Source organism: Amblyomma mixtum, chromosome 2 (genome assembly GCF_055824585.1).
Source record: "Amblyomma mixtum isolate Tamu chromosome 2, ASM5582458v1, whole genome shotgun sequence".
In the NCBI taxonomy this organism is placed as follows: domain Eukaryota; kingdom Metazoa; phylum Arthropoda; class Arachnida; order Ixodida; family Ixodidae; genus Amblyomma; species Amblyomma mixtum.
Genome location: NC_143013.1, coordinates 227,685,199 through 227,709,657, shown reverse-complemented (window position 1 = coordinate 227,709,657; position 24,459 = coordinate 227,685,199). Strand labels below are relative to the sequence as shown.

The window sequence follows — 24,459 nt, the reverse complement described above, 5'->3', positions numbered from 1 at the left end:
GTTTGTGCTCTTAGCGAGACCCTGGGTTCGAGGCTGAGCCCAACCCAAGGGGCAGGTCCCACTTCGCATAATAAGTTTGATTGGAGAATGGATACTTGGGGCGAGCCACTAATGATGACCGCCCCTATTTCTTTGTTAATTAAAGGTATAAAAACCGAAGTGAACGAATGGAGTCCAGCCTGAGCTGGAGCGTCATGCTTAGCATGTAATACAGTGCTACTTAGGCTCTAACCTGCTAGGTCGATGAGTAAAGTAGTGCAAAGTTCGTTTTTCTTGTAAATTCATTCCTGTTTCTAGTGTTACTCTCTGTATATGTATGCTGTAAATATATGCTCTTCTATCATCATAATCTACAAGCACGCCTCTTGGTTTTCCTCCACGCCGAATTCACTAGAGAAGGGTTTGGAAACCGTCCTTGACATAAACGAACAAGATCATGAATTCAACTCTCCTCCTCTCTTTTTTGCCTCCGCAGCAGACGCCGGCGCCATTGTCGGGGGTATAAATCGCGCTTCGTTTCCTTTTGGTGCCACACAGTTTTGGTTGTGTTGGGGCAAAAGCGTGGAGGCTAACAAAGAGGGTTCAGCTTAAGTTAAGGACAGTGCTGCGAGCTATGGAAAGGAAAATGATAGGTGCAACGTTAAGAGATCGGAAGAGGGCGGAGTGGGTGAGGGAACAAACGCGGGTTAATGACATCTTAGTTGAAATCAAGAGGAAGAAATGGGCTTGGGCAGGGCATGTAATGCGAAGGCAAGATAACCGCTGGTCCTTAAGGGTAACGGAGTGGATTAAAAGAGAAAGCAAACGTAGAAGGGGGCAGCAGAAAGTTAGGTGGGCGGATGAGATTAAGAAGTTTGCGGGGATACAGTGGCGGCAACTGACAAAGGACAGGGTTATTTGGAGAGAAATGGGAGAGGCATTTGCCCTGCAGTGGGTATAGTCAGGCTGATGATGATGAGTTTTGGCTGGCGCGTTTCCCCAGTTTTGATAGAGTGTACGCGCTGCGGCGGGGAGGGCAGCAGGGGACGGCAGAAAGTCAGGTGGGCAGATGAGATAGGAAGTGCGCGAGTATAAGCTGACCACACCTGGCACACGACAGGTTTATTTGGAGGGATACGAGAGAAGGTCATGTCCTGCACTGAACGAAGCTGCGCTGATTACGATGATGGTAAATTATCCGAAAGCAATACAGGGGAGCGAGTAAGGTTCGTACGGAACACTGGATGGTATTCTGAAAACCAGCGGACAGCATGCTTGAGATTTGTTCCTTACATAGCTTACTTTGCTTTGATTTGTGGCTTACTTTCTAGCATTCGTTCGGATATTAAAACCTCCTCCACAAATTACTTAAATGCTGCTGAGAAGCTGAATTCAGCAAAACCCTCCAGACTACTGAAAAGCAATCTAAAGCGCTTTTGGAGCTTGTAAGAATAAATAACGAATGCCAGACGACATTAACAAAGGCCTGCGACCAGTTTCTTGTCACCTTTCTGCTCACATTTTACATAACGTGTTACGAAATTATTCACCCCTGCAGCGCCAAACGACCAGCTTCCCGATATTCATCGAACTTTACTCCTTTAGATCGCATCGTGTGTGGCACAGCTGGCGTAATTTTTTTTTCACAAATGCTTTTCATTTATGCTGATGAAATGACAAAGAAGCTTTGCTCAGCACTCACAAGCATTCCTGCATAATTGTACAATGTATTCTTTCCCGAGCGTATAACTTTGGCTTTAATCCTATTGATTTACATAAGAAAAAATATTCCCGATTTAACAAATCCAGCAGCACTCCTGACCATTCAGATTGCACATATTTCTGTTGTAGAAGTACGCTGTAAAAAAAAATTAAGCGCAGTCTATACACATCTGGTTAACTTGCTAGCAGCTTTTTCACTAGAAGGCCGAATTAATAAGTTCCACTTTTGCGTAACCCACCCTTTCACGTCTACTAGTAATATATATTAGAAGTTGTTCGCTGGCTTTCCACAGATGTCATGACATCAGTGAAGCATTTGAAACAATCTGTGGCTCATTGCTTTTACACAAACTAACCATGCTGATAATACACCCAGAACTTCTTAAAGGCATGCTTGGTGCATGCATGTTTATGACTGGAGCATGCGGCGGTATGGTGCTTATGCGCCATTGAGCTGCGTCTGCAACATATAAACCAGCAAATAGTTGTCATGTTGGATATACGGCATTCTGCGCCATACACCCAACATGACGCAACTCTTTATTTAGATTCTTAAATTGTTCACATCGCGTCTTCTGTTTTTTTGTTTTTTTTTAAATGTATTTAAACCTTCTTCAGCTCTCGTGTGTTCCGAGTTTCCGGAAGAATGTATTACCGAATGCATTACCGACAAAACTGCCAAATCCTCAAGACAAAGACTTCGTGCGTATCCTCTCAGCGACAAAAGGCCTGACTGCCACGGACAGCTTTCAGAAGCGTGCGATTGGGCATTACGCCAAAATTTGTTCGAGGTCACGGCAAGACCTCTCATTTCTATCCAGCTTTGAGACATGTAGCAAAAGAACTGACACTGCAGTAAACAGAAGCGTGTGACGAACGTTCCACTCGTGCCTTCCCGCACCTTCGCGCGTCTGACTGGACAACCTGGAGCTCGTACTGTGCGCACGGCATAAGACACACTAGGCTGATTGCTTCAAGTATTGAAAAAAAAAAAAGAGGCGCAGATGTCTGTTGTAAATGCCGGTCATGTCGCTCAGACATTCATCCGTCCGCCAGAGTATCTCCGGACGCGCATGCAAAAGCACCTTCACAGCTTTCTCTCCCTCGTGCGTTTTTTTTTTTTTGCGGTATGGGAGAGCCGGGTAGTAAGCGCCTGCTCTGGCGGGAGTGGAAGGGAAGGCGAAGAGGCGCTTTTCAAGAGGTGAACGCACCTCAGCGGTGGACGAGTCTGCTCGGCTCCAGAAAGCTACAAATATGGAAGAAACGTCCCGATCAGATCCGGCAAAAAGATATGAAGGCGCTTGTTGTTTCGGCGCTAGTAGCTCGTCCTTGGGGCAGCGGTAAACATGTCTTACTTGGTCAGGCGTTCCCGTGCCTTTGGGAGTTGGACGAGCTTCTGCATGGGCGTTCGGTCATATACCGCTTGATCCTTGAAAATGATAGACTTACGCGGCTGCTCACATTTAGAAGGTACGAAAAAAAAAAGACGGTCATGGTGCAGGGAAGAAGGCTACAGGAGCGACGAGGTTCACTCTGCCAGTTTTTGCTTTCATCTCTTCTTGCTGTTCTAACCAGAGTAGCTCACTAAGTAAGTTAAGCACCCACTAGGTACATTCACAGCTTTGCTGAGAAGGTACGATTTAGCTATTTTTTTAATGTGTTTATTCTGATTTCCAAAATAAAACAAAGGAAGGCGACGACAAACCGACAGCATGGCAAGAACCATCCGTCACAACTAGTTTAACCTAACAATATCAAAAAGCGTAACAGAATGCAAAGGGCAAAAAAAGCTCAGCAAGTCCAAGTACTGTACTGCCTAAGCGATGTAACTCGTTTTAACACAGTGGTATCGAGGCTTCGCTGACGCCTCCATAATTTGACAAGTACGCAGACCACTATGTCAACCAAAGTTACTCGTTTCCTGGAAGGCTAGGTGGCACACGACTATATGCAGTCGCTACGACAAACTAACATATAGGAAATCCATAGCAGAAGCCTTTGTGAAAGCTCTAGTGATATGAAGATGAATTAAAGCGCAGCAGTAACGATGTTTGATGCTCCATTGAAAATAGCGCTCACCATGTCTTGCTTTTGTGGTAGTCTCTGTGTGCGTCTACAAAACATGTCTAGATTATAACTCGCACCATTCCGCATCTTGCTCTTCTGACAGCTCTTTTTAAGTAAGCGCAAATTTACGTTCGGAGAATCCAGTTCAGACTACTTATTTGAACAAAATGACCGTATGAAACGCACAGGTCAGTTTCATACTCTACAATTTCCCTCCACAATCCTCTGCTGAGAATCCCTACCTTAGAATCAAGAATTTTTGAGCTGTTTTATGCTTTTGTTTCGAAAAAAAAAAGCAGCCTAAAGTGGGGTTCCCGTTGTGTTGTCAGTGCTTGAATTCTACTCATTACTAATCTATGATATCATTTTAAGAACCACAGTGCCGGAACATTGTGTGGCTCTGCTTAACAAGCCTTCATGGTTCCCCGTGGTTATGTCCCCTTCACTGTACACTCTCTGTTACATTGATATAATTACGTGGCAGTTAATTATGTTTACTTGGCTGTGCACTTTACCGGGTTGTAGCAGCCTAATCAATCATGGTGAGGAAAATGAGGTTGAAACCTGCACTTATGTGCTTGCCGCAATTGAATCATGTAATTAGCAGCGTTTCACCTAAAAATATCACCCTGCTCAGATGACAATGACGTACGAATTGACTCTATATACAGTTTCAGCGTTTAGTGACTTGATGACTGGCCATTGTGAACTTAACCTTTATATAAGCAGTGACGGTTTTTGTTCCCACCGATGCACAGATGAGAAATCGCTTTATTCAGAAAACCTGAATACGAGTGATGCAACAAGTCAAGAATGAACAGAGCGAAAGCGTCTATGGTGTTGATTCTTGAATAAAGAAGACATTACAAACGCAAGTGCAGACGAAGACTGGCCGCAGCCGAGCAAACGAAAGGGAATACGAGTATACGTGGTGTAGTATCAATGCAGTATCTTGCATCTTTCTCAGAAAAGCTCCCGCAAGCAGCGATATTGACCAGAACCCAACATGAAAAGAGTAAACTATTGATGACAGCTGTAGCCTCCTGACACCATCGATCAACAAATTGCTTCGAGCATAAGAAACAAAGGTTGCCGCAAACGGTCTTCACATGGGGTGGCATTTCTCTACAACTTCAGTCGTTCTTTGTCCTTCGGTGATGGGAACAACGATTTCTTCCGCACAACTTCTAACCTGTCGCACGTCGCAGGACTAAGCGCTTTCGACCCATCGTCAAAGCATCAAAGCACCGGCCATAGCACCATACACGCCCACAACCAAAACGCAGTCATATCTTCGTCAAACACAACACTACCCATGGCATTGATGACTGTCCTGAATACATCTTAAGTTCAACGAAACATTCTTCGCAAGCCGACCACAACAATCGGAATGGGCGGAGTGGATGGATGGATGGATGGATGGATGGATGGATGGATGGATGGATGGATGGATGGATGGATGGATGGATGGATGGATGGATGGATGGATAGGAGCGCCCCCTTTGAAACGGGGTGGTGGCAATTGCCACCATGCTCAGCTTTTCTTTATTTATTATTTTTTTTGTTTACTGTGTTGGCAATTCTTTCTCCATCACCTTTGCCTACGGTTTCCTACAATTCTAACCTTATGCCACATCTCTGCTTTTCGGCCACCAATCCTCCAATCGCTTTTTGCTGACTTCCACTGCAGATTTATTTACATGACCATTGTTATCTTTAAACCCTAGGGCCTCAGAAAGAGTGACTATGCCTGCATCGACATCCGGATGGATACCATCACATTTGATTATGAGGTGTTCAATTGTTTCCACAGATCTACCACACATTGCACATGTGTCATCTTCTTCGTTAAATTTCTTTTTGTAGCTGCGCGTTCTAAGACACCCTGATCTAGCTTCAAAAAGTAGGGCACTGCCTTTTGAGTTATCATAGAAAAATTCTTTCCTGATCTGCCTTTTCCAGAATCGATATAGTTCTACACTATGTTTCTTTTGCATTGAATTCATCCAATTTTTTACTTTCGCGTTTTTAACCTGTCGTTTAATGCTCTTTCTTTCTCCATCCTCATGACCGGCATACTTACTGGTTAGTTTTCTAGTTCTTTTCCGCCACTGTGAGTCAACGTTCTTTCTGTATAAATATTTAAATACCTTAGCTGCCCATCTGTTATCGTCCAATTTCCTCAGGCGTTCTTCATATAGTATTTTACTCTTAGCTTCCCGTGCCTCGAACGATGCCCAGCCCATATCCCCTTGTACTGCCTCGTTTGTGGTTTTGCCGTGGGCATCTAGTGCTAATCTTCCAACAGCTCTCTGATTTACGTCTAATCTCGACTGAACTTCTGCCCTTAAGTATAGAACCGCATTGCCGAAAGTAAGTCCCGGCACCATTATTCCTTTCCAAATACCTCTTAGTACTTCATATTTGTTGTACCCCCATAATGCCCTATGTTTTATTATCCCGGCGTCTCTTCGTCCTTTTGCCCTAAGAGCCTGTTCATGCTTTTCCGTGTATATCTGCCCTTCGTTTAGCCATATCCCGAGGTATTTGTATTCGGCCACTTTGGGTATTTCGTGGCCTTGTATTGTAAGCACCTGATCAGTTGTATCGTTAAAAATCATCACACCTGATTTAGTGCCCAGTCCTTAACGGCGCCATCTGTCGGCAGACAGCCAAACTGAGAGACTAATTCTGCAATGTTCACAGTGCAATAGAAGCGCCTCCGTTAGCACACCTCTTATATTCTTGCACTCTGAGGCTGGCAGATGATGGTTTGGTTTATTGGAGCTTAACGTCCCAAAGCGACTCAGGCTATGAGGGACGCCGCAGTGAAGGGCTGCGGAAATTTCGACCGCCTGGGGTTTTTTAACGTGCACTGACATCCCACAGTACATGGGCCTCTAGAATTTCGCCTCCATCGAAATTCGACATGAGTCGACACGGTGTATCAAAGGAAAAACACACCATTGCGCTTAGTTTTGCCGCGCTGGTTAGCATCTTTTGGCCGGTAAATTTCGACCGGCAGAAGTACGCGGTGGGACATAAACTTGGTCAAATATTTCAGCGATTTACATAGTTGCTCAAAACAAGCGGCGCATATGAGCAGAGCAAAGCTTTACAAAGCTAAACCCGCCAGCCACCAATGACCTTCACGTCACTACGCAGGTCCATCATTACTCATTGTTTTACGCAGTTCTTTTATACACAAAGCCAGTTGAATAAAAATAATAAAATGAGGCGAAATATGGAGGCCATCCTATGGAGAGCAGTGCAGTCATTCCCATCCGTGCCGTCTGCAGCCAACGGCTGTCACAGTGTGTCGTAGAACGAGCGAGACATTCGAGCTGCCTCTTCTGGCGAATACTTCGGTCGCCAGGCGAGCGCTTTCCTGGTCTCGGCGTCATCGAACAAGGCTCCGCCGTAGACATAGTGGATGGTCGACGCTTTCAGCACCTGGCCACGTCGGACACTCGGAAACAGTCGGCCAAGCACTCCGACAATGCCTTCAGTGCACACAGCGAGAACCAGCATCGGTAGATAGGGCACCGGCCATGGGAATACGCGGATGCCGTGCCCTTCAACCAGGGGCGTCAGGAAAGCGGCGAAGTCCACGGGCGTGTCATCGCAGGCGACGAGGCAGCGGCCGGACACACTTGTCTCCTCGGACAGTGCATCCAGTGCACGTACATGAACGGAGGCAGCATTTCCGGCGTAGATGAGCTGCGTGGGTGTGCAAAGGCAAATACAAACAAATAAAGAAGCTGCAAATTCAAGCAAATGCTCAAAGAAATTGTAAATGTGGCGTTTGCCTGTACGCAAGCACCTCGCGGCTAAGAAAGCTGTACGACTGTTGGTGTAATAGCACTCCCAGCAGGACAATTAGAATTTACTCTTCCCGGTGGCCTTGTCTTAAATTGAGGAATGTCTCCAACAACGCATGCAGTTCGAGCATATCGATCTTCTGGGCACATGCAGACGTTTATTGGACACCTTCTTTTATTGCAGTTCTGCAGCACAGGGGTGACAGTACTAGCGCATGCATATACTGGTTTCCAGTGCACCTACTGCGCACGCGCAGTGGCCCCTACCGGCCCGCACCCATACCACTCTGCGTGCACAGTAATGTACTGCAAACCAGTGTATGTATGCGCTAGTACGTCTCCGCTACGCTGAAAACCTTTATTGATAGAGCGTCTCATTCCGGGGAGTTTGGCTCCCTTTTTCCCTCCAGACCTCCAGCACTCTGGCTTACGCTGCCTGAGGCTCCAGTAAATCTCCTGTACTGTGCGCTCTTGGTGAACTCGCGCAGTGCTGCATTTATCAAACCAGCTCCAATACGTAGACATACTCCTGCATTAAAAGAAGTTGTGGGCGAACTAGATGGTTTACGTTTGCAAGAAGCATACAACAAACACAAAACAGAGAATGGACATGGGACAGCACCTGCTCTGTGTCCATATACTCCTGCTCAAGGGTGTTCGCAGAACTTTTTCCGGGGTGGGGGGGAGGAGGGGGGCACCCGATGTCCGGGGACGGGGGTGGCGGTAGGTTAGCACAAAAAAGGAACTAGGGCATAAATAATATCCGTAATTCCAAGGAGAGGGGAGGGGGCAACCGCCCCCCTTGCCCCCCCCCCCCCTTTCCGGACGCTCATGCTGCTGCTCCTGCTCTCGAAGCTATCGGTTCAGAACATATGGGCTTTAAATGTTGCCGCAACCCTGCATCGCTGCCTGTTGTGTCTGTGGCAAAAGCACCCCCACTCGTTCTCCCACAAATCTACATCCACATTTTCACTACCACTACTCAATCAGAACCCTATATGTTTAACTCGGATCCTCTTGAACTAGTCGCAGTGCGTTTGCATGTTCGCCAGTAGTGTTGTGCAGGTAATAGGCACCGTTTACTGGCGACTGAATATATCACACATCTGAATGCTTCATAGCTTTCCATTTTGCATTTTTCTTGGCCCTGTCCTCTTTTTTCCTCTGTGCCTTCAGTGTTCATCTCTGGGCATGGAGCTATACTCAGAACACAATTCAGGAAGCGCACTTACAAAAAGTTCTGGAATAGGCAGACCCTGATTCTATGGCACTCGGCTTCATAGTGTGACCCTGTGGTCCCACGACGTGTACACCTTGCTTTATCTATTAGGTCGCCCACTCTGCTTCGAAATACTCAATCTAACTCGCCTCTGCTCGCCTACATGAGTCAAGCGCTAAATTAGGGTATCACGATTATTCAAGGCAACTTATCGACCCTGCTCATGATATTTGCCTGTTGCGCCCGTGGGAAACGCTTTCAGGTGCAAATGCTCTACGCCTTCGGGGGCAACTTTAAAAAATTTATGTCAATCGAGCGAGTGCTCCAGCCAAGCACCACACTAACCGGGCATGGGAGTAATGGCAGGACCATTACATGCGTATGATTATTACACGTGCATAACCATAAAGCGGGCCGTACATTTCGGAGCACTCATCGTTGCTCTTGCACTCACGCTCCTGCCACAGGTGCGTCGCTGTACATGAATGAATCGTGTGAATCAGTCGGCTAACAAGCTGAGAAAGGCTTCTTTTCAAAAACCGTCAATGTATAATGAAACTTATGCCTAGCACTATTTTACGCAGTCTTCCAGCGTACCGTAAGAAATAGATTCGCCGCAAACAGTGGCTTAATGCATTCACACTCCCGCCTCTACCAAAAAACCTACCATAGCAACAGCCCTGAGTTGTGCAGCCTACCCGAGCCCCAAGAAGAGTTGTCATATAGTATTTTTTTCTAAATAACAGGCATCTCATTCCAGTCCTCTTTTTTCTTAACATGCAAATATTTTTATTAACTATCCATATTTTCACTCTTTTCTCCCGAGCTTACGAGCTTACGGATACGACCGTGCTGACACGTTGTGAATGGCATACGGAGGTCATTAACCTCTTCAAGCCATACATGATCGGTAAAAAGGAACACCTAGGCGCAAATAACTTCGCAAGGACAAAAACAGACGAGGAACAACGGACAGGCGCCCGTTGTCACCAACAAGCCCGTCAGCATGCCTTACTGAGAATACATGATCGGGTGCAGGGAGCACCGTGGAATACAAGGAAGATAAACTCGTACGCTTCGTAAAGGTGGCATGCAACACCTTTACAGCAAAGAGAAAACGATGTGAAAATTCCGCTGGTCGTCGACGTTAGCAGAGTCCCTGAAAGTGTTCGTATTGAATTATGTCGCAATTTACCGCCTGTGGCGATTTTCATGATATTTTCATCTACAAAAAGCCCTTTGTAGCTAACCGCAGGGACACAAATAAGGTTGGAAACCACGCCACACATTCGTCCCAAAATATTCCATGCGAGGCCAAGGGGCACTCTCATGGCCTTCCTAATTCAGCCTGGGAATAATTGACTTACCAGTTCGATTAGATGGCGTCGACATACATTATTCAGTTTATAATGAGCACACCACCAATTTGACGCATTGATGTTTGGACGCGCATCAGAAGTTAGTAATCTGCAACATAGGACTGAGGCAACGTGCACTACTTTTCCTCGATGCTTACTGCCTATTGCTACCTGACCCCTTCCTAAGTGTCGGAGGAGTCTCTCATCTATCTCATTGTGCTGATGAAACAGGCAGAGCTTCGCGTTATACACCTCGCTTGAGCTGCTGGAATGACCGACATATTTATTCTCATAGTCAGTAACAGGTGCAGTGCTATTCAATATCTCCTATCAATAAAATGGCACATGCGATTCACCACAAGTCCATCAGACTGAGCAATTTTGGTCCCATCATGCACCTCTCTAGTAGTTGGTCACAGAGGAGTGCCCGAGATGGTACACATTTACATGCTGACAAAGGGGGCGTTACACAACGCCTGAGCCGATCAAGCGGGTGCACTTGCTACGCGATGCGCCTACAATGAAGCGGGGACTATAGCCATGTCTGACTGCAGTAAGCCCTCCCTGCGATACCACCCACAACCATAAAAGCACACCAGAGATGTTCCCACGCGCAACAGCCATGCGCTCCAACGTCTCGTGGCTGAGACTGCTGGATCGCCGGCGTGGATTCACTCAGCTCATGTATGCATTGGCGCGGCTGCCCGCCATTGAACATACATGCATTTATTTATTTATTTATTTATTTATTTATTTATTTATTTATTTATTTATTTATTTATTTATTTATTTATTTATTTATTTATTTATTTATTTATTTATTTATTTATTTATTTATTTATTTATTTATTTATTTATTTATTTATTTATTTATTTATTTATTTATTTATTTATTTATTTATTTATTTATTTATTTATTTATTTATTTATTTATTTATTTATACTGAAGCGCAATTATATGCGCTATGGCAGTAGTGGGAAGAACACAAAATGCAAAATACGCAACAAGGTAACAAAATGCAGCAAAATGCACAAAGCAAGCACTACAATAAAGTTAAAATGCCAAAAGAAATATCGAACAAGAAATGAACTGTTAACGACAGGGTACGAATATACAGCTATTATGCGTCTTCTATGGCAGTTACAAAACTTTGAAATGGACAAGAACGAATGGACCCAGATAGAGAATTCCAGGCTTCTATTGAATGGGGAAAAAACTGAATTTGAACAAATTAGCATGCGCAAAATACGGTATAAAATTTAGCTCGTGATGACTTCTTGTAGATGATAATGGCGCAAAGTTAATGTAGAGGTTATCTGAGAGCCTTACCGAGGAATTGACGATACAATGCAAGAATTTTAATGATTCAGTGGGACCATGTATGGGCCTCCTTTTGCCTGGCTTGCTAGTGCCAGAAGCCACTCACGATGCTCCCGCCCAGCAGTCGGCCACCAGATCTAGAAGGATGCCTTCATGCTGCAGCTGAACCAGAAGTGCTTCTTTGGCAACCTCCTTAACTACATGCTTTCGAGCAACCTTGCACAGAAAATTTAACCCTGCACAACTGCCCACTCCTTTCCGCCTCACCCTTACGGCTGTAGGAAGGAAGTGATCGGAAGTTTTTGTTTTGTTTCTTTTCACAATAAAGCCTACATTCAAAATCGCCTCGCGTTCTATGTCCAATTAATTCTTGCCAGTCTCATTCTTGACAAGGCTAATAAAGAGCCGCAAGAAGGAATCACATTGGCCTGGGGAGCAGCGTACTTGTGTTCAGTACGCCATTCAGGCCGGAGTGTACATGTATTTATGGCGCGCAGTGCATGTCTGACAGCATAATAAGTGCGTAAATTCACAAAAACCTTAAACATGCTACGTCAAGTAGCGGTTCCTTTCAGTTCGTAATACTTTCCGTGGAGGAAGTATACAATCGCCGACTCAATGTTTAAGGAAGCACACATCTCCCGGAAAGGATACAAAAGTGCTTATCTCTTATAGCGCTTGTTACGATAAGCGTTTAAGAGGTAGCACAACAAGCTAAGCTGCTGCTGCTGTTTTGACGATTCTGCACGCAATCGATTGTTCCCATTTCGAGCAGAGCCGCTCCTCGGCTAAGGAAGAAAGTGGTTCTAAAGAAATGGGCAAACGACGTCCGGCAACATCGAGAATCAAGGGAGGTGCAGCTTACCTGGAACCCTGGTCCAAGTTTGAAAACGGTGTTGCACATCCTCTTCGCCCATTTGATTTGCAGAGGCACGACGACGTAATCCAGCTCTCCATAAACCGGTGGTAGCCGCACAACCAAAGTTCTCAGACGGTGGGACCCTGCGACACGGAGCAGCTGTGATGAGCACGCCAGCTAAATGTGAATACTGCTCGGTCAGATCAGACTTGGTCTAGGGTTCTGTACTACCTAAGCACTTTTAAATTTCTGACGCCACACAAGAGATTTTCTATAACCTTTGATTTTGTTGCGAAAGCAACACTACGCGAGTCGCTGAGCAATTTCGCGGAGCTGAAGAAAAGTCATACTGCGCGTGCGTGAGGATCAGTCACGTCACACGGTGCACAGCTGGCGCGCCTCCGCCGTCGCTGCGCGGGTGACTTCGAGGTGCCGCCGCCGCGCTCGCCAGTTGCGCATGGGAGGCAGCCGAGCATAGCTAGCGTGCCGGGGCCACCGCCGCGGCCGCGCGCTCTCCATCGCCTCTCTCCTCGTTGCTTTCGCAATCCTCCAGGTTTAACCAGAACTAAACCACTGCCGATTTTTTTTTTAATTACGAGCCGATTTAGTAACAGCAGGCGTAGCGAGCTGAGTCTGAGAGCTGGCTGTTTGGTCATAAAAGTATCTCGAAGAAGTTTACTCTGCTATGTTCATGACAATTAGAGCGTTTTATTTTGAAATAGCATTCCCCTCCTTAGAAAGCCGCAGAACAAAAACACATATTTGCCTCTTCCATAAAATTGTTTGCAGCCATCATCCTTTCACCGTACTTCTTACACAACCTTGCCACACATCACACCGATTGCATAATCATTTCAGTTTCACGGGTATTAGCGAAAGAGCCACCACTTTCAACTCATCAGCCCTGCCAAGTACAGTTATTTATTGGAATGGTCTTGTAGACAACGTTGCCCCATCTATCGCTAGCTATCTTCGGAGAATGTCTGCTGCATTTTGTTGTGCAAAGTTTGCTCCTCGGTGCATTTTCATTTCGTTGGTTTATTTACTACTGTTCAACAGAGTTCGATGTGGTTGTGAGGTATCTGAATAAAAAAAAGAGACGAACGATATTTATGTGAAGTTGACGCTGCTAGGAACTCACCATCCTTAAATTGGCGGTTGTTGGCCTCACAAATGATTTTTTCAGCGCGTGCCTTGGTTTCTGGGTACGGACCATCATACCAAGTCTTCTCGTCCCCTGAAGGCTGCTCCCTGGTAATCACGGCCACAGTGCTGGTGTACACAAGGTATGCCACGTTCTCTTCGAGGCAAGCGTCGACCACATTCTGAGTACCTACATGAGATGTTATGAATGGATCTTTCAGTGCGACTCATATAAACGCCGTTAAACGGATGCCGGTTCAGAAGTAGCGAGTGAAAAAAAAATATTTGTAGCGCCCCACAAAATTTACTACCTGACTTATTTCGTTTAATATATTAATAAGTCTCCTGTAGTCAAGGTAATTGACTACATCTTGACTTCAAAAATAGTTCTTTCCCATCACTTTACAAGCGCAACTTTATGACGTACAGTCGTTTCAGGTTTCAGCAACTAAATGGATAGTACGAGTGAATACCACGTGAAAGTTCACACCGCTCTGAAGTGTTAAGTAGGAGCTATACGTTAAAGTTCACATCTATTTAAGATTTCGGGCTCTAGAAACCTACGGCCATTTTGTTTAGTCGCTTTAAATCAAAAGAAAGTGCCACTTGCCACAGGCTAAGCTAAGATCAGGACAGTTGCGCGTTGCCATTTAAGTGCAAGAGAGTATAAACTTAGGAGGACAATACTTTGCGCGCTCGAGCTCCAGTATCTTCTCTTGCATCAGGCCGTTTCGACCATTCCGGAAACCAATGAACTATTTCATATACGTGCGAGGCGCTGCGCTTGTTATAAACACCGGTTGCTTGAAAATCACATACCGGCATTGCCAAACCGACCCTACATATTTAAAGGTCCATTCCCATACGACACCAGCACATAACCAAAAGTACTTACCATCAGCGCTTTATTCATGGCAGCAAATAAGCTCGCATTTCTACACACACGTGGAAAAAGAATAAGGGATTCAAGGCAGTTCCTGGGCATAGCTTCTTTTTTGCTTTTTTCCCGATATATTTTAGACACCTCTGACATCAGATTTCAATGGAAGCGCGACCTGCCACTTTTGAATTATAAAAAAGGACGTTACCAATTGCAAGAAGGCAAAATAATTATTCCATAAAAAAAAAGAATTTGCGGCCCCATTAAATGACTCTGCTCTGCTCTAATATTAAGATAATCTCGATTTCTGAAAGTGTATAGAAGAGAGTGAGCTTTGGTTAGTTGGCTGAAAAATACGCTCATTTCCTGTGGTTTCTGAGCGGCGACTGAGCTGCGTAATGCTGACATACCTTCACATAGTTAACAGAGGCGATGTTCACATCTCATATTGCTTAGCTCCCACTCTATGGACTGCAACAAGGCGCTGCATAGTTCTTTTTCCTTTTACGTCTCAGCACAAGCTTCTACAGTACCTCTGCTTTAACCCCTTCAGTCACGAAGTATGGTGGATTGGGAGGCAAATTTTCGAAATTTCAGATTTTAGACCGTAAGCTCTACTACGCCATATCTCCCAAAGTCATTCCTCTGCGTCCGGACAACCTGTAGCCGGCTTGGAGCGGAGGTGTGTTTGGGACGTCGCGCTGTCACGTGACCCCCCCCCCACCGCAGCAGCTAAACTATGCACAACAGAGCTTACGCCCGATACACTAGTTTCACGAACAGTTTTTCTTGAACATGCCTTTACTGCGGACAAAAATTTGCGACGTTTATGTTTTCTTATTAATGCGTTTAACCAGCCGGAAATTGCATGTGTTGCGTCATCCTGACCTCCATTGCATTCCAATAGCCTTTTTTCGCCTCTTCTGACCCCGCCTTCTTTATATATGTCAAAGCGGAAAACTTGGGGACACGTACTCCAACCAATTAGATCTGTTAAGTAGAAACGTAATCTACAAGCGAGAAGTGCGGTCGAATTCATCTGCTGTCCCCATGAACATCTTTTCACCTGTTCTGCCCTCCATCTCCTTCCTTCTATTCTTCAGAGCGCCTACGGTCTTTCCTCCTTATCTCATAGAAGACGCCAATGTCGCTAAAGCCAGGACCTTGACTTTAAACAGCTGTGTTGTAAAAACAATCCAGGTTATTGCAGCTCTTTTGAAAACCTAACGCGGGCAGAAACAGTGGACGATTGCAAATATCCTTCGGAGCGAACTCATCATGGAATAAAATTTCTGCGTATATTTCGCATACCTGGCTTAGAATGGTCCTGTTTGTTATCGAAATGGTTTCAAAATATGCGCTGTAACCATTCGTCGCACATTATACCGCTACAGCAACCAAAACCGGCGCAAAACTAGCTGCATACACACACGCCGTTACTAAAGGCTTTCGCCTTAAAACCGTACATGTAGGAAGCCCGCTAAGCGCCAACATAATCAACTCAACACAGAGTGAAAGTACTGACACCTAGACGAATCAATTTCTTGCAGACTGTGCAGGACATGACCGCGGTCTGCACGTTTTGGACAACTGCCGCCTCGCCAAAAGATTCTGAAACCGTCTCATGTTCATTGAGATACGTGTTTTTTCTTTGTGGACAGAGGCTTTATTTACGAGCATGAAAATTGCTTAGCATGCATATTTTGTGAGAATACTAATGACTACTCCTGACTATAGCGCCTCCGCACTCTCACTCCGTAGACGTGCAAAGCTGCTTGCGTTGGCTCGTTGCACGCTGGCATACATGTGCTTGGGAACAATTCACTTACGTAAGTGTTGCTTACTTACTCTTTTAAGTTAATATTCCTCCCCCTAAATTAGACTTTATTCGTTTTTTTATTCTGTCCTATACTCAATTTCTTTGATTTCACATCGAAATAGACAGTTTTTCTGTCGACAACACTCCCATCATCTCGCTCCATTAATAGTGCTCCATAGGAAACGCCGCGGTGGCTAGTGGTTACGGCACTCGGCTGATGACCCGAAAGACGCGGGTTCGATCCCGGCTGCAGCGGCCGAATTTCGATGAAGACGAAATTCTAGAGGCCCGTGTGCTGTGCGATGTCAGTGCACGTTAATGAACCCCAGGTGGTCGAAATTTCCGGAGCCCTTCACTACGGCGTCCCTCGAGTTGCTTTGGGACGTTAAACCCCAATAAACCAATCCAAGCATGAAATAGATGGGCTCAGCGCTGAGACACGTTGTCCATTCTAGGTGCAAAGTGTTAAAGCGGTAAGTCGTACTGCCTTCACAGCACGTCGGTGCGCCGAAGCATAGACACCTCGTCATATTTACACCGACAACAACTGGAAATATTCATTTAATTGCAAGCTTCACTGGTCACTCATTGTCAGGAATTCTGGACCGCGCCAAGGCAGTGCCGTTATACCTGGCCGCCTATCAAGCCCTATTCACCACCTACTTTGTCATTCTCATTCTCTCCTACGTCGCGGATGGAGTCAACGCACTATTTTCTAATATTCAAAGCCATACGCCTCGTTGTGGCAGCCAAGGGAACTGGAAGCGTTAGTCCCGAATCCTTGATGATGCGCACGCCAGAAAAAGCTTATGTTCGACACACAGCCACGCGCGCACATTTGGCACCGCTTTCACTCTAAACAAGAATACCCTTATGTAGGAGTAAAAGGGGGTAAATTATCCTCTAGCCCACTCTCTTTTATAAAGAACAGTACGATAGAGCACAGCTTACTCTGTTTTTACTGCTTTATGTGCAGAGTGTACGTTGGCGGTCATTTAGAAAGGTAGAAGGCGATGGTTCAACATCTGTGACCGGGCCTACCATTCACATTGACTCTCTCGAACGTGGTTGCGTCCCCCGAGAAAGTGGTGGTGGGGAGCAAGCCAGCGCAGTGGATCACCGCGTCCGCACCCCGAACGGCCTCCCGCACGGCTTGGGCGTCGCACACGCTAGCCACCACCTCCGTGGTCCTCTTGGTCATGGGGTGTCCTGCGCATTATGGTTCGGGCGAAGTGACATGTTTTGCCATTAGAGTTTGGCAGTGACGGAAGAAGCGGAATACGCAAATACAATTGAAACGCTTTTGAAATGCATTGAATAGCTCGATAACGACGTAGTTAACACTTCTTCATGACGTCCATTCAAAATTCATATAATATCCATATGACGGCAGATAACTGCAGGTTAGCTTGCGAACACCAAATAGTAAAAAGTAGCTCCAAACCTCGAAAACGCGCATATTCTCGTAAGCCGCTAATAGGCCCACATCTACGTCGACACACCTTAAATTGAGAGAAATATTTCTGCACACATGAAAAGATGCATAATAGGCGCGTTCCCGAACAGGGCTCACAGTGGTTTTGTTTCATGCTGCATCTACAGAAAGTTTGGCCTTCTTTGGCTTGATTCCGCAACTTCCAAACACTGTCCATTCAATCCGGATTACCTAGCAGACGCCTCACCAACAAGACGACCAACGACCTTTGGTGCGGCAAGGTACGTATAGTCGTTTCGGATGCTTTGTAGGCGATCTAAATAAAGAGTTTTTTATCTGGTTGCGATACTAAGCTCTAAGGGATGCTAAAGCGGAAAGAACGACAACAAAGAGCACTCGGATTTCGGAGATGTCCCGCGGCAAACAATTTAGGCTACCAGGCTGGTTGACTTCTATGAAGAACGAAGTACACTTGCACGCAAACTCGGCGTAGGTATTACTCTTCTTATACATGTGCCGGGAATATGTATGATTGCTTTCGATCAAGAGGAAACGCCATGGCGCGGCAGCATAGAGTACACAGCATCATCACAGTGTCGTAATGATCATCATTAGTGAGGTAACTCAGTTCCGAACAAACATTCCTCGCGGTTATTTCCAGGCAGTCTTGTTTTGCACAAACCGAGGTTGCTCTATCTGAGCAAATTTTCTTATCTTATCTCTCCACACGACTGTCACTCGCCACCCTCATTGTCCTTCCCTTAGCATTTCCGCTAAGGGAACTGCCCTGTTTGCATACATTAGGAATAGCGCATCAGATGCCCATCCCGAATGAAATTTCCGCTCTGTATTTAAACCAAGACCTCATTATCCCAAGTTTATTCTCTAATGCAGAGTACCTTCTTTCCGTTCCTTAACAATGAAATTTTGTTACTATTCAAGGGAGCATGCTTGAGGCGATTGCAAGCATTATACTGGTGTCGTAAACTTTCGCAACTCAGATATTGAAAATTTCTGCGCGTAGCATGCAAGCGACGGTGCATGCTAAATGCGTGCCGCATGCTTGCCAAATGTTTGACTGATTTGTTACGTTGTTCTCATTATGTACATTCTCGCAAAAAATATCCCTTATGCGAAGTGCACCAAGCTAGCAAGGTAGCAAGGGCGGCTAGTTTGTTGTACAGGGTCGTCCACTCTTAGTTAGAATGCGCTACCGCATGGCCGTGCTCTTTGGAGGGTCAATGCGTCCGAAACGGCTCCGCATCGAAGCGAAGTGGCAGATGACGCGAAGCACCACGTCCAGGTACACCTTCTCCTGCGCCACTTTGCTGTGATGAGCGACTGTGTCGCACGCGGTCGCCCTCTGAAAAGTGCGGCCATGCGCTAGCGCATTCCAACTAAGAGTGGACGACCCTGTACATACGAATGGGTTGACGCGCCACCCCTTGTAGGATATTCGGTCTCCCGCTGTGGGGTTCTTGGTGCGTGATTTCAAGTTTTCGCCATTCTAATAAAGTTGTTTTTGTGTGCTTAGATGCGCCGTCTTCCTGAGGCTCCGGACTGGAGGTGGGCCGTATCTTGCCAGCATAATGGCATCTTGAAGTTACCAAATAAAGGAATTAGGTACCTACGACCAGCTAAAGTGCGCACTACTGTCTTCAAAGACGATTAAACCTGGCTCCCTTGTATTACCGTATAAAACGCACACTGACAACGCTGGCCATGACCTAGACGAGTCTCGAGTGAAACAGATCGCCACCAGATGATACAGCTGCCTCGATTCATACAGGGGCTCCTAGTAATCCATGTGTACTGAATAATACGGGTACCCCGAACAAAACAGATGCCCCGAAGGATATAGGTGTTATTCTATAATTCCGCGCTTATCATGCCTGGTTAGATTTTTCAGTAGAAAGCTAGTGTGAGCAAAAATATTTCAAAACTAAAGAAATACAAATTTAAATGTTCCTTAAAAGATTTTTAGCAAACACCTTCAGAGCGCACCCTTTGATTCACGCGCACCAACATAAGTGCTGTTCTCTATAAATGATTTAAAAAGCGAGAGGAAGTGGGTAATTTAAATGTTACATGCCAGAGTTATTGCGTATTCGCTGTGTTTTTATAGCCTCCTTGCGCAGACTCTGCGGAGTGGGTACATGGACATGACGTTCTCATTTTTCTCATTTTTATTCGGCTTATTCAATGGTGCAAAAACAATATATTTAATTTCGTTTCCACTTAATTGTAGCTTGTTCATAAGCAACTACGCTGATAATCGAAGGAGGTATTGATTAACATGCATTTCGAATTAGCAACCGGATGCACATGCAAACAACACATTAACATCATCTGCGTACATGAGCAAGCGCGGGAAAATAGATGCATAAACTGTTACTACCAATATTCTCCGCTCTGAAAGTAGATACACTGAAGACCAAAGGCCTTTTTAATGAATATTCTTTGCGAAGTACCAACTAGCCTTAACCCAAAGTAAGCCCCTGTGGTGGCTCAGTGGTTATGGTGCTTGGCTGCTGACCCGAAAGACGCGGGCTCGATCCCGGCCACGGCGGTCGAATTTCGATGGAGGAAAAATTCTAGAGGTCCGTGCACTGCGCGATGTCAGTGCACCTTAAAAAACCCCAGGTCGTCGAACTTTCCGGAGCCCTTCACTACAGCGTCCCTCATAGCCTGAGTCGCTTTGGGACGTTAAACCCCATAAATCAAACCAAACCTTAATTCGAAGTGTGATCGCATGAACCTGTTATGTGAGGGCGTGCTCAGCTAGCGGCCCAGCTCGCCTGCAGCTTACCTAACGCATTCTCGAAGGGCTTTACGTCGAAGAGGCGCACTTCCTGCACACCCGGGTGATCCTGCAGCTCTCTCACGACGTGGTGGCCCAGCATACCACTCGACCCTGTCACCACGACGACACGAACGGGTCGCTGGGAACCTCCGACACTGCGTGACGCGATTAAATGCCACAGCCGTTTCGGGCACTAATGTTTTCGTTAAGCGCCCATTATTACACGAAATTTTCCATCTTGGTTTGAAGCTTCTCCTTAAATCAACACGCAGATCTCTCAAGCATACTCCGTGTCGTCTTTCATAACAGGCTGATGAACACCTGCTGTATGTCCTCCATATACATGTATAAATGTTTCGGGAACATTGGAGGCTTTTGAATAGGCAGGCCCATTAGGTTAGGGGGATAGGGAAGCAGCGGGGCTCCGGTGCGCATGCGCGCAGCAACAACTTAAGAAGCGTTGTCGCCCACTAATTCCCTTATCCCCCTACGCTATAGGGTTCTCGTTTCCTAAAATTTTTTTATTTATTTATTTATTTATTTTATTGATACTGTTAACCTTAACTTGAGGGTGGTTGCAGAGAGAGAACACGGCACAATGCAATCAAGTTTGGCACCTCATAGCGTCAAGTGAGACGCCCGCGACTCAAATTATCAAGAGAGCATTCCAATTTCTGCACGTCTGTTAAATCGGCAACATCACCAGGCAAAGCATTCCAGCTTTCAATGACGTCAGGGAAAAAAGAATATCGGAACACATCAACATGTGTGCCATACCTCTTGACTGCTATGCAGTGGTTTGTTCTCGCGCGGAGTATTCCGGCCTACTGAACATATCTATCCTCTTTTATTTTATATCGTCCTTGCAGCAGTTCAAAGAAAGTATTAGTCTGGCTTTTTGCTGTTGTGTTTCAAGTGATTCAAGCCAACATGAACGCAGAATTGCTGTTAACGAGTTCGCGCTTCGGTATCTTGAAGAAATAAAGTGAGCAGTCATTTTTTTTAAACTCTCTCTAATTTGTATTTCAAAACTTTTTGATGCGACTGCAGATAACGGAAGCGTACTCTAGGGATGGATGTATGAAAGTCTTGTACGCAATTAATTTAGCAGGTTTAGTTGGTTGTTCGAATTTTCTCCTCATGAAGAACAATTTTTGATATGCTGTCGAGCGTTTATTGTCGATATCTTTATGCCAGTGTAAATTATGGGTAATTGTGACCCCTAAATACATGAAGGTATCTACATTCCTTACTTTGATATTTCCTATCTTGTAAATAAATGGCTGCATACTCTTCTTGTTAGTAAAATGCGTAGAAGTCGATTTTGTGTAATTGATTTCCATGTCCCATTTTTGGCATCAAAGGTGCAAGGAATGAAGGACCCGGTTTATTCTAATTTTGTCGTCAGGATGCGTTACTCTTGAATAAATTAAACGGTCGTCGGCGAAAAGCTTCAGTTCCACAGGAAACTCGACCACCTCAGAAATGTCCTTAATATAGGTTAAGAACAATAACGGAGCTAAAACAGAGCCTTGTGGGACGCTAGAAAGCACGTCTAATGGAGAGGACAAGCAATCATCTACCCGCACAGCCTGCCTGCGATTGTGCAGGTAGGTTTCAAATAATTTTAGAATATTTTCACTAATCCCTGCTTTATGCAAATTGAAAAGTAATTTATTGTGTACGAATTTGCCCAACGTTTTTGCAAAGCCTATGCTGATGGCGCCGACTTCCTCGTGGGCATCTACGGCTAACGTAAAATTGTGAATAGTTTCTGTGAGCTGCATTACGGTAGACAGGCCTTTCCGGCACCTAGTATGCTGGTGCTGATAGACAAAAAAAAGTTGTTATTTCCAAGAAAAATAATAGCATGCTTACTCATGATATGCTCTAAGAGCTTACAGCAGACGCTAGTCAGAGAAACTGGGTGACAGTTATTTGTGAGTAATCGGTTACCGCTATTTAAAACAGGTGTTACAACTGCGCTACGCCAATCTTGTGGAAACTAGTCAGTTTTCAAAGGCTTCGCAAAGATTATAGCTAAGAAAAATGGCACCCACTACGCATATCGTTTAAGGAATTGGGTTGGTATTCCGTCAAACCCTGTCAGGTCCTATACTATCAAAGCGAATGGCAGTACCTATAAAATTATTCCAGTTGATATTTGCGTTTTTATACGATATATGGCCGCAAGCATGGGTTCAATCCAGGGCGCGGCGGCCGAATTTTGATGGAGGTGAAATTCTAGAGGCCCGTGTACTGTGCGATGTCAGTACACGGTTAAGAACCCCAGGTGGCGAAGTTTCCGGAGCCCTTCACTACGGCGTCCCTCATAGCCTGAGTCGTTTTGGGACGTTAAACCCAATAAACTAATAAACTAACCAAAAGATGCACAGAAGCAAATACAATTTAGACGACACCAATGCAGCAGGCTCACTGAAAACAACAGCGGCATGAAAAAAAAATCTTTCACTGTCACCATTTTATGTTAAGCTATAACAAGATAAAATCATTAGTATCACAGTAGGTATGACGACTACAAAACACATGCTCCGGAACGGTAGGTGCTACCCATTCCTAATGTTTCTTGATGTTCAATGGTTACAACTGTACTATACCATGTGTACCTTTAGTACACCGAGTTATTTAATGAAAGTAGGTTAAAACACTAACTGCGTTACAACCGACGCTTCCCCATCAGACATCATAACATAATGCGCAGCAGGCTGTCCTAGCTCACCGCTCTATTTCTGCGGTCGCGCAACCAAGATAGCTTACTGGTTGCGCGTCACCTCGGTAGAAATTTAAATATGTCGCCGTACACCGTACACGCACTTTGGGCGTGGAGCCACAAACGCAGTTCGATGGGGCCATCGCAGCAGAAGTTCTAAAAGTTCTGGGCGAACTCGGTCTATGATCGGCTAAGAGGCCGACCAGGGCGGGCATCATGAAACGTCTAAACGGGCCGCGATGAATCTCATTAATTTGGATAATCACCCTGCAGAAGAGATTAGAAAGACTGATACACTGGCGTTCAACAATATCAATGAGAAATGATCCCAATGTGTAAATATGAAACGTTAAAAGTCAACGACCATAGCCAGCAAATTTTGGTTGCTCCATCTTAAAGTTCTCCTTGAGCAATATGTTGAGGACCACAGAATTCATCATGTGGGGTAACAGAAGTAGAAGTTCCTCACCGGTTGCCATTTTGCTGAGTCGAAGGAGTCTTCGGTTCTCCTATGCTGCTCATCACTGGTCCACTCGTTGGTCGCGATGTATCCCACACGAACACTTTCAGTCTGCTGTAGAAATGGCTCGCAGAGAGAGCCTTTACGGGTCAAGAGCTGCGGTGACTACGCCCAGAAGAGTCTACATAAGAATCGACTCCACGCTATTGAGCTGCCTATTCAGCGGCGCTGAGAGTGAGACAGTCTACGTCGACGAATTATTGCGATTAGTCGTAAGAGAGTCCGATATGCAATATACACAAATGAAGCGTAGGAGTGGCACGGAGATAAGTTAGCATAATGAATAGTTCGAAATCAGAGTGCGTAACAATAGGATAATGTTCGAGCCGTTAGCAGAGCCTTGCGAAGCCTTTCGTGGGCTTGCCATTGTTATCCAGGCAAGCCTTGGCGATAAGGGTCACTCGGGCATGGTTGTGTGGCTGATTTCCATGCCCATTTTATCTGCGTCACTCGACCCTCTCGTCTGATATGCGTGCATACATACACATTGCCGCGTGTCTCCGAGGAAGGCCGTAGGCGCAGTCTAATGCTTCTTTTTTTTTGACAAAAAGTAGTGACAGACGATCAGATTATCCGATGCAATGAAGTGCGTAAGCAAGATTGGCTTTTGGGGCGATTTTTTCCGTTTGATGTTTTTCCATTCGGTGCTTTCCCTTTTTGCCGCCTCCCATTGCCTGAAAAGTGCGCCAAATAATTTTTCCAGTGTCTGTGTATATGTGTGTGTGTGTGTGTGTGTGTGTGGGGAGGGGGGGGGGCAGGAGGTGCACTCGGAGGGCAGCTTG

The 24,459-nt window shown here is 45.5% G+C and overlaps 2 protein-coding genes across 2 annotated transcripts in view; both read right to left on the bottom strand.

Moving 5' to 3' along the window:
• LOC149362819 (NADPH-dependent 3-keto-steroid reductase Hsd3b5-like) overlaps window positions 1-24,459 on the bottom strand; it is a 109,466-nt gene that overhangs the window by 54,256 nt on the left and 30,751 nt on the right. The window lies entirely within an intron of this gene.
• LOC149362820 (NADPH-dependent 3-keto-steroid reductase Hsd3b4-like) lies at window positions 6,659-23,860 on the bottom strand. Its single transcript, XM_089569823.1, has 6 exons — window positions 23,627-23,860; window positions 20,433-20,581; window positions 17,230-17,397; window positions 13,488-13,679; window positions 12,353-12,489; window positions 6,659-7,488 (listed from the first exon to the last, which is right to left on the bottom strand). The coding sequence occupies exons 1-6, from the start codon at window positions 23,677-23,679 to the stop codon at window positions 7,078-7,080; spliced, it is 1,110 nt and encodes a 369-aa protein (XP_089425949.1). The 5' UTR covers window positions 23,680-23,860; the 3' UTR covers window positions 6,659-7,077.

What these genes read in the sequence shown, in the direction of transcription:
- LOC149362820 (XM_089569823.1), bottom strand. Translation starts at nt 23,679, where the DNA reads ATGAGCAGCATAGGAGAACCGAAGACTCCTTCGACTCAGCAAAATGGC. An exon ending in CGAGAGAGTCAATGTGAATG is followed by an intron (nt 13,680 to 17,229) that starts GTAGGCCCGGTC and finishes CATCTCATGTAG; the next exon opens with GTACTCAGAATGTGGTCGAC. An exon ending in AACTTGGACCAGGGTTCCAG is followed by an intron (nt 7,489 to 12,352) that starts GTAAGCTGCACC and finishes ACACCCACGCAG; the next exon opens with CTCATCTACGCCGGAAATGC.